General features: G+C 45.8%; 1 protein-coding gene across 1 annotated transcript; it reads left to right on the top strand.

Moving 5' to 3' along the window:
• Positions 1–415: 415 nt before the first annotated feature.
• Positions 416–2,748, top strand: LOC124790076 (cuticle protein 16.5-like). Its single transcript, XM_047257643.1, has 2 exons — positions 416–461; positions 2,180–2,748. Exons 1-2 carry the CDS (start codon positions 450–452, stop codon positions 2,606–2,608), a joined length of 441 nt encoding a protein of 146 aa, XP_047113599.1. The 5' UTR covers positions 416–449; the 3' UTR covers positions 2,609–2,748.
• The last annotated feature ends 7,133 nt before the right edge of the window (positions 2,749–9,881 follow it).

Consider the following 9,881-nt stretch of genomic DNA (forward strand, 5'->3'; position numbering starts at 1 on the left):
AGAATACACATGACGCACTAAGTATTAACGACTGAGAGACGAAGACGACAGCACTACCCAAACGTCGCAGCCCGAACGCCGAAGCTGCACTGCGCGCCGGAGATCGCTTACGGACCACACGAACTGAGGTGGAGTGCCGCTCACGATTTGGATACTGCACACCGCTTGCGTGGACGGAAGCCAGACGAGTATTTCGCAGGCCGGGAGTTGCGTCCGCGGCTAGTGCGGAGCTTGCCAACGCACGCCTTTCACTCCGGTTGTCTAGCCTAGGCGACCCAATAGTACACGCCCAAAGAGGACACCGCGGAAGGTCGACCGCAGACGCCGCACCACGCCACTTTCACGAGCCGCTGCCCATAGCGAAGCTCGGTATAAATAGCGGTCATCCGCGGAGGGAGAGCACAGTCCAGCAGCAGCAACAGCAGCAGCAGACGTCGACGTCGACAAACATGAAGCTTCTGGTGAGTGAGGCCGATATGCGGGAATGCAGGATCGAAGACAATGCTTCGTGCTGAAACCTCCTGGCAGATTATAATTGAGTGCCAGATCGAGACTCGAACTCGGGACCTTTGCCTTTGCCTTTCGCTGGCAAGTCGACGTGGGGCACCTTCCCGTGAAAGGCAAAGGTACTGAGTTGGAGTCTCGGTCCAGCATACAGTTTTAATCTGCCAGGATGTTTCATATCAGCTCATACGCCGCAGAAGAGTGAAAATTCCATGCTGAAAGCTTTATGCTGTTGTAGAGTCCTTATAAATATTGTCAATTTTTCAGTATCCCTGCTCAATCTGGGAATGGTGAGATAGGCGTGTTCCATGCGGAAGGCAGGTAGTTACTGTCTGCCTTCCGCATGGAACATGCCTATCTCACCACTGACTACTAGTGTTAGGCACATACGGCTGAAGTCAACAAGTATGGGCCTGAAGATGATGTTGTAACAACATCGAAACTAGTCGCACAATAAAACCAACGCCTTAATACAACTGACGTCCCAAATGGTCCATTTCAATTATGGACATACGAAGATCACGTTTTTTGTTCACATATGCGTAGTTCTTATTCTGGTTTCTTCGTTGTTTAGCCAAGATTAAGAACAGTTCGTTTATAACGTTCCGATCGAAGGGAAGCAGTGAATAAGCGATTCGCTGTTATTTTAAAATAACCAGTATTTATGCGACGTCCGACCACCTTGGTTTGTGATCCTGTGGATCCCTAGATCAGTGTATCCGAATGCCATCAAAGAGGCAACAGCTTATTTTGTCCAGCATCCTTGCCTGTTTCGATTTTGTTCCTCACCTCAACATGATTTTACGTTCTTTTCTTCTGTCGCCTTTACCTGCATTGGTTTGGAGGGCATGTCTCTTCGTATGGAAACCGTTTACTGCTTAATAGCTGATTTGTCATTTCGTGCAAAAAGCCTGTGGTTTCAAAATGCGCATGGCTATAGTTTCATTATTTCTTTTATTCTCTTCTAGCTTCTACGAATACTACTTAACCCCGAATCCCTCTTTTAATCTCGTTTGTGAACAGCTTTTGCAATGCACTCAGTTTTTTTGCTTATCTCACCAGAATACATTTTATGCTGTGCGTTCTAAACTCAAAGTGACTGGTAGTAAACATTAGATAGACAGACTCGATAAATGCTACCTGAGTCTGGACTCTTGATATCCTCCTGCTTTATTCATCAAGAGAGATTGACTGATAATTCGTCTCAGTGTAGATCCTGTTTTTCCAAATCTCTCAGCTTGATGCATAAAGTCTTTCCTGTTGATCCTCTTATTACACTCACTGAGAATTAATTTGATGACACTTAGCCCACTCTTAGAATTTATTTATTTGACTCTACTTCCTTAAGTATCAGACTGACGGACTCTACTTGTTCCTCAATTGGATGACAATTACCCTATTCATAGACTGATTAAACTCCCTTAGAATTCGTACAACGGATTCTCTTGGAATTTGTCTCACCCACATCGAACGGTCGTTGCAACAGCTGCGTGTGATAACAAGGAAACAGAGCAGATACTGCCATGATAATACATCAGTTTTTTAGCTTGTTGACACTAATAAATTAATTATTTCCTATAAGGAAATTACCACACAAGAAACAGAGGCGGCGGAATTCCATATGTGTTATGGAAACTAGGTGCTTAACGTGCTCTGAAACTCCGTCTTCTTTCAGATCGTCCTGAGTGCTGTCGTGGCCGTGGCCCTGGCCAAGCCCGGCTTCCTGGGGGCGGGCGTCGCCGCCCCCGCCTACGCCGCAGGCCTCGCTGCCGCCGTCCAGCCGGCTCCCGTGTATGTGGGCGGCATCCACCCCGGCCTCGCCGCCTACGGCCCGGCCAACATCGTCGTCGGTCCCGGCGGCTACAACCTTGACACCCCTGACGTGGCCGCCGCCAGGGGCGCCCACCTGGCCGCCGTCGCCCAGACGAGGGCCCGCGACGCCGCCATCAACGGCGCCGCCCTCGCTGCCGCCTCCGCCGCCGCCTACGGCGCCTACGCCGCCCCCGCTGTGGTCGCCGCCCCTGCCGTCGCCGCCGTCGCCCCCGCTGTCTACGGTGGACCTGGGGCTGCCTTCCTGGCTGCAAAGGCTGCTTACCATGGTTAACCTGTCACGACCAAGGCTGTTCTGTTGGATTGCCAGAATGTGCCACTGTTCAAGGCCTTCGCACAACTTTGCCGCTCAAGAGGCTATTGTATTACTGACTGTTGTACAAATCTCTTCTAAATAAAACGATTTTTTACTAATTTTGCCTCTCATGTTTTGTTACACGATTCTATACGTTATTCAGCAATGAAGTACACATATGAAATCAAAGTATGAACGTTCAATCGAGATCAGTAAAGTGTGAAGGTGCAAACTGGTAGTAATCAGAAATCATAGCAGGCAAGAAAGCAATAGGCTAACACTTCCAAATTCCAGTTTTCCAATTTGACGTTATTCTGCCCGATAAGAAAAAAATTCACGATCGTACTCATAAGAGCCGGCCGGTGTGGCCCAGCGGTTCTAGGCGCTTCAGTCCAGAACTGCCCTGCTACTACAGTCGCAGGTTTGAATCCTGCCTCGGGCATGGATGTGTGTGATGTCCTTAGGCTAGTTAGGTTTAAGTAGTTGTAAGTCTAGGGGACTGAATGCCTCAGATGTTAAGTCCCCCCGCAAGACCGCTACAGTCGCAGGTTCGAATCCTGCCTCGGGCATGGATGTTTGTGATGTCCTTAGGTTAGTTAGGTTTAACTAGTTCTAAGTTCTAGGGGACTAATGACCTCAGCAGTTGAGTCCCATAGTGCTCAGAGCCATTTTTTTGTTAACTCCCATAGTGCTCAGAGCCATTTGAGTCAAGAGTCATAAGATCTCATGGTGCTAATCGGCTGTAGTGTCGCCCTTTGCCAAATAACATCATTTGGATGCGATAGTGAGGGGAACACGCGATCAGTAGATCACTCTACTTGGTGTTGTTACCAATACAGAAAACGCAGCCGCTACAACTGACGCAAGTAGTTCTGCAGTTATCCTCCGGCGGTTGCCTGCACCACGTCTCAGTAATCCCAGAAATGAAAAATTCCTGCCTATGATAAGAAATGAATGCGAGTCCCCACACAAGGCAGACACGATGATTCCTAAGCTTCCGAGCTGGACATTGTTAGACTGATAACGGAATGGAATTCTGTAACTGTGTTGAATGTAACATATCAACTTTATACAACTAAATATAGTCTCGTTCAATCTAACGTCCTTAGAGGTAAAGGTGGATAAATGGGCCCCTACTTTTTTTTTATATAACGCCTTTTATTTTTAGTATAATCACCTGAAATTAACACAAAGCATTTCTCTAGTATGTCCTGCAAATAGTTACGACATGTTTTGGTTCAACTTTTTAATAGTTAAAACAAAATTTTATTTTTCCTGATAGTCTGCATTTTGTTGCGTCAATAATTTGTGCTGGTAATATGGGCCCCAAGGTAGTTTGAAATAAAAAGAAACAAAAATTTGAAAAAATAATTTTATTTAATTTTTGTGTATAATGAAAGAAAGATTCACTCTGAACATTGTTAATTAGTCTACTGGTGGGATGATTTTCACAGCCTACGCCTAGTCTATTCACAAAAGTCACACACATAAGCATCAAGTGATCCTGTTTCAGCTGCAGATAATGCACCGACTTGCCTTTTTCCCCTCAGGCCGATGAAACGAGAAATTTTTCTTTGAACGACACTAAGACCTGACTCGTCTACCGGCTGGGGTGGTCGAGCGGTTCTAGGCGCTACAGTCTGGAACCGCGTGACCACTACGGTCGCAGGTTCGAATCCTGCCTCGGGCATGGATGTGTGTGATGTCCTTAGGTTAGTTAGGTTTAAGTAGTTCTAAGTTCTAGGGGACTGATGACCTCAGCAGTTAAGTCCCATAGTGCTCAGAGCCATTTTTTGATTCGTCTACATTAAAAACTCTGTCTGCAGGATATTTGTAGTTACTGAACGCAGCTTCAAGTAAACTGAAGAAATTGTCGACAGCTTGTTTATTAAACTCATTAGCACGTGAAATCGAAGTTGCGGATGGTTTCAAAATAGAATATTTTTGTGCCGTGACATAAAATGGTCAAACCAAGTTCGACCACAAACTTCGCCCTTTACAAATGGATGAGGGATTTTATTTCTTGTGCAAAGCTGGTAGGCCATGCGCCTGACGTCATTTCTGGTAAGGCTGTAGAATTTGGTTTCCATAATGAGAAGATATTTAACCAGTTCGTCCTCAAGTCCATGTGGTAAAACCGGTGGACGGCCCAGTTTAATATTAACTATTTCTTCGACCGGTTTATCGATTCGTGATAGCCTTTGGAGCGTAGAACGAGGGACAGAGTACACTTTAACCACTTTTTTCAACCCAATTTTTTTCTCTTTAATAGCTACAATAGCATTTGACATATTTGCTTTGTCTCACGATTGCCGTTTCGATTTTTTGGTGGTACAAGATGTCTTCGAGGCATCTGAAACATAAAGAGTAGCAATATTTGTAAATGGTCCCATAAAATCTGATTGAGTTTACGGGGCCCATAATACCAGCAGCAAAAGGGGCCCATATATCCACCCTCGCCATCTTGGGAAAAACGATTTTGCCTACGGTTAGTTTGGTTCGCAACCGACGTTAATTAATGTCAAACGGCATCCCAACAACAAGCCAAATACGTACCTTACCTTAGTTTTAGTAATAACATGTTAGAAATTTGAGTTTTATTCAAATAAACACTAACCTTTCAAACTTTTGATGACAGCGAAAAAATTCACAGCACAACTACTCACAAACCATGACAGCTACTACGTCTGCACACTCTACATTGAAGTTTGGCAACTAGTTTTAGTAGCTCATGTGCTCTCCGCTAGAATTCCTGTACTTCCAAATATGTAGGGTGCCCATAATACCAGCAGGGGCCCATTTTTCCACCTTTGCCTCTATAAGTGACGTTCTGCAAGCATAACGATGTAATAAATATACGAGGACCATTCAGTAAGTATTGTAACATTTTTTTTTTTCTGAAACGAAGTTGGTTTTGTTCAGGATAGCAATACACCATACCATTTCCCACATTTTGGCTAATAATCGCTATTTCTCAATATAATCTGCGTTCAACGTGACAGCCTTGTGCCACCTTACTGGGAGGATCTGTATGCCCACAGAAGACCTTATAGTCAACATCCTGCAGCTACAGTAACTTCCAAATCCACGATCTGCTTCGCGCAGACAGATGGGCTAAACAGATGGAAGTCAGAATGTCTGGGCTGTAGGGTGGATGAGGATTAACAGCCCAGTAAGATCCTCTCGGATGTGCCAACTTGTGTGAGGCCTTGCGTTGTCATGGAGAAGGACACGTTCGTTAGCATGTTTGTGGCAACGAACAAGCTGACGTCGTTTCTTTAGTTTCCTGAGCGTGCGGGCGGCGGGTCGGCAGGCGGAAGATGGAACAGGTTTGCGCTGTCTTGTTGTGATGATGACGGACGCTTCGCCCAACGACTCACCGTGATTTTGTTCACTGCCGAGGTTCCGTAGTCGTTCCTCAGGCATTGTTCTGGTTTTCCGCCACAGGAAACTCAATGACAGCTCTCTGCTTGGAATGCACTTCCGTTACAGATGCAATTTTATTGTGCCATTTAGCAGCTACCGGTACTTCATGAAACTGTAGGTGACGAATGAGGAAAATTCCACGGTGTCCCACAAAAAATTCCGAATCTTTTAAGCCGACACTGGCCGAGAGAAACAATGTGTTGCATTACTTAACAAATGTCTCTCGTTATGTCAGAGAATGATTTTTGTAGCACAGTGAAACGAATATGTGCTAACTACCGTAGACATGTCATTTAGATAAAGTTAAACACAATGTTCAGATTGGTGTGCTGTGTACCTAGTGCGTAGGGGCATAGCGGATGTTATACAGAGCAAAGTTTCCAGGTAAGAAAAGGTCGGCGATGTATTATTGTAAATGTACTGCGGAATTTAGAGCCGATCAGCGATAAACCCTGGTGTGTGCATTTAAGAATACCTGTCATGCTTAACAGGGCGATTACTAGGTAAACTACTTGAAGGTAATGGTTTTAGTTAAACAATCAAAGATAGGGAAACATTAAGTTTTTATCCTTGGGTGGTTACATGAGACACGGATTAAAATCCTGGGGTATAAACTGAGGTAATGAACAAGTTCGCTGTTTTGTCAAACTGCACAGTAAAGTTTCTACAAATTCTGTATTCCTTCCAAATTAATAATATAAGTGTAGACCAGCTGTGGCTTGAATTCAAAGAAATAGTATCAGCAGCAACTGAGAGATTTACGCCAAATAAATTAACAAACGACGGAGCTGATCCTTGTTGGTACTGAAAACGGATCAGAACACTGTTGCAGACACAACGAAACGAACATGCCAAATTTAAAAAGAAGCTGAAACGTGGAACTTAGTAAAAGCAGGAAAGCTGTGGACGCGGCCTAATCAGTTACCGTTGGTTGCACAGAAAACACATACACTTTATTTTTTAAAAAACACAACTGTGAACAATCATTTTTAAAGATTTTACTACACTGGCGGCTGAAAGACTTATTGGAAGAATTGCAAGTTATTGTCGGCTGAAGGTCGCAAGCAATGTTACACACAATAAACGGCCGAAGGACTGATTAAGAAGGTTCAAAATTGTTCGTCGGTTGAAGGCCAGAAGCACTTTCAAAAATACACAACGGCTGAAGGTCTGAATTACCAATGAGGTGGACAATCACACGTTAAAAATACCAAAAACCCTTTTAACAGTCTTAATAACTGTAACAAGTTATAGTGACGCCTGAAGGCCTTATCAAGATAGAACTGAAACTATTTGTCGGCTGAATGTCACAAGCAATGTTACAAACAATTAACGGCTGAAGGCCTGATTAAGAAAGGATTCGAAATGATTGGGGGCTGAAGGCCACAAGCAATTTTCAGAATACTCAACGGCTGAAGGCCTGAATTACAAGTAAGGAAGGCAGTTGCATGTTAAATTGCTAAAACCTTTCTAAAACAGTGTTAACGAACTGTAACAGGCTATAGTGACGGCTGCAGGCCTTATTAAGAGAAAATTGAAAATAATTTGTCGGCTGAAGGCCACAAACAGTGTTACAAACAATTAACGGCTGAATGTCGGAATTACTAGTGGGAAAGGCAATGACATGTTAAATCATTAGCGTAAATTATAAACAGCTATGAAAACTTCTCCAAATAAGACAGAGTGATTCACAGACAGTGCTCCCTGGATTAACCTGAGGAAGGTGACTACAGCTGTGTAAGCGGTGAGACAGGCAGCCAAGGGTTGTACTCACGTAACAGGATGGCAACTCACACTAGGTTTAGCTTAAGGGCCGGCCGAACGACTAACCAATCCGCCTAACGTCCGATCACCGGTACAACGATGGAATATCTTTAGGCAAGGGCGAAGAGACGTACAGCACCAGGTCTTCAGAAACACACTTAAGACCGAATAAATCACTAGAGCCAAGGTAGACCTCCCAAAAACATATGCACAGTACAATTCAAGAGGCTGTCGAACTACACGCCATGTCGGACAGCATCCACACAACGAGGAAAGGTACACTGCCAGAAAAGAACGGTAACGTCCAGGGCAGGTAACTGGGGCGTTAGCGGCCACAAGGCAGTAAATACCGCTGGTAGCACTTCACTAATAAGAATAATACTAAATCACAACTCATAGCAAGGAATAGAAGGCAGCTAATAGCTTCCTCCAATCTGACAGACTCCACATGTTGCAGCTGGTCTCACCAACCTTGGGAGCAGCAACACGCAAACATCATCGAGATCTCAAACAGTGGAGGTTTCAGTACTGGACACGTTTCACTCAACTTCAAACGCCCTGGGTTCGGTCGTCGGCTACAGCCGCTCGGTCCGACAGTGCCTGCTCCCAGCCAGCAGCCCTGGCCTGCCCTTGCGCTGCGGGAAGTCGAACTACCGACACCACAACGCAGGGAGCATTTAAATAACCAGACATTAAAAACCACACAAGATACATACGGATCTTGGATGACAATTCCACAGAGTCCCAAACAAAACTAAAACCAGTCACTGTGACACAACACGGACGAATTACAAGTTGGCATAAACACAAAGAAGCCAGAAACGGTCGGAAAACCACATGAAAGTCGAAACTTCCTGGCAGATTAAAACTGTGTGCCCGACCGAGACTCGAACTCGGGACCTTTGCCTTTCGCGGGCAAGTGCTCTACCAACTGAGCTACCGAAGCACCACTCACGCCCGGTACTCACAGCTTTACTTCTGCCAGTACCTCGTCTCCTACCTTCCAAACTTTACAGAACCTCTCCTGCGAACCTTGCAGAACTAGCACACCTGAAAGAAAGGATATTGCGGAGACATGGCTTAGCCACAGCCTGGGGGATGTTTCCAGAATGAGATTTCCACTCTGCAGCGGGGTGTGCGCTGATATGAAACTTCCTGGCAGATGAAAACTGTGTGCCCGACCGAGACTCGAACTCGGGACCTTTGCCTTTCGCGGGCAAGTGCTCTACCAACTGAGCTACCGAAGCACGACTCACGCCCGGTACTCACAGCTTTACTTCTGCCAGTACCTCGTCTCCTACCTTCCAAACTTTACAGAAGCTCTCCTGCGAACCTTGCAGAACTAGCACTCCTGAAAGAAAGGATATTGCGGAGACATGGCTTAGCCACAGCCTGGGGGATGTTTCCAGAATGAGATTTCCACTCTGCAGCGGAGTGTGCGCTGATATGAAACTTCCTGGCAGATGAAAACTGTGTGCCCGACCGAGACTCGAACTCGGGACCTTTGCCTTTCGCGGGCAAGTGCTCTACCAACTGAGCTACCGAAGCACGATTCACGCCCGGTACTCACAGCTTTACTTCTGCCAGTACCTCGTCTCCTACCTTCCAAACTTTACAGAAGCTCTCCTGCGAACCTTGCAGAACTAGTACTCCTGAAAGAAAGGATATTGCGGAGACATGGCTTAGCCACAGCCTGGGGGATGTTTCCAGAATGAGATTTTCACTCTGCAGCGGAGTGTGCGCTGATATGAAACTTCCTGGCAGATGAAAACTGTGTGCCCGACCGAGACTCGAACTCGGGACCTTTGCCTTTCGCGGGGAAGTGCTCTACCAACTGAGCTACCGAAGCACGACTCACGCGCGCTACTCACAGCTTTACTTCTGCCAGTACCTCGTCTCCTACCTTCCAAACTTTACAGAAGCTCTCCTGCGAACCTTGCAGAACCAGCACTCCTGAAAGAAAGGATATTGCGGAGACATGGCTTATTCACAGCCTGGGGGATGTTTCCAGAATGAGATTTTCACTCTGCAGGCAAACGTCCCGAGTTCGAGTCTCGGTCGG

The sequence above is a fragment of the Schistocerca piceifrons genome, chromosome 3 (genome assembly GCF_021461385.2).
Source record: "Schistocerca piceifrons isolate TAMUIC-IGC-003096 chromosome 3, iqSchPice1.1, whole genome shotgun sequence".
Lineage (NCBI taxonomy): Eukaryota > Metazoa > Arthropoda > Insecta > Orthoptera > Acrididae > Schistocerca > Schistocerca piceifrons.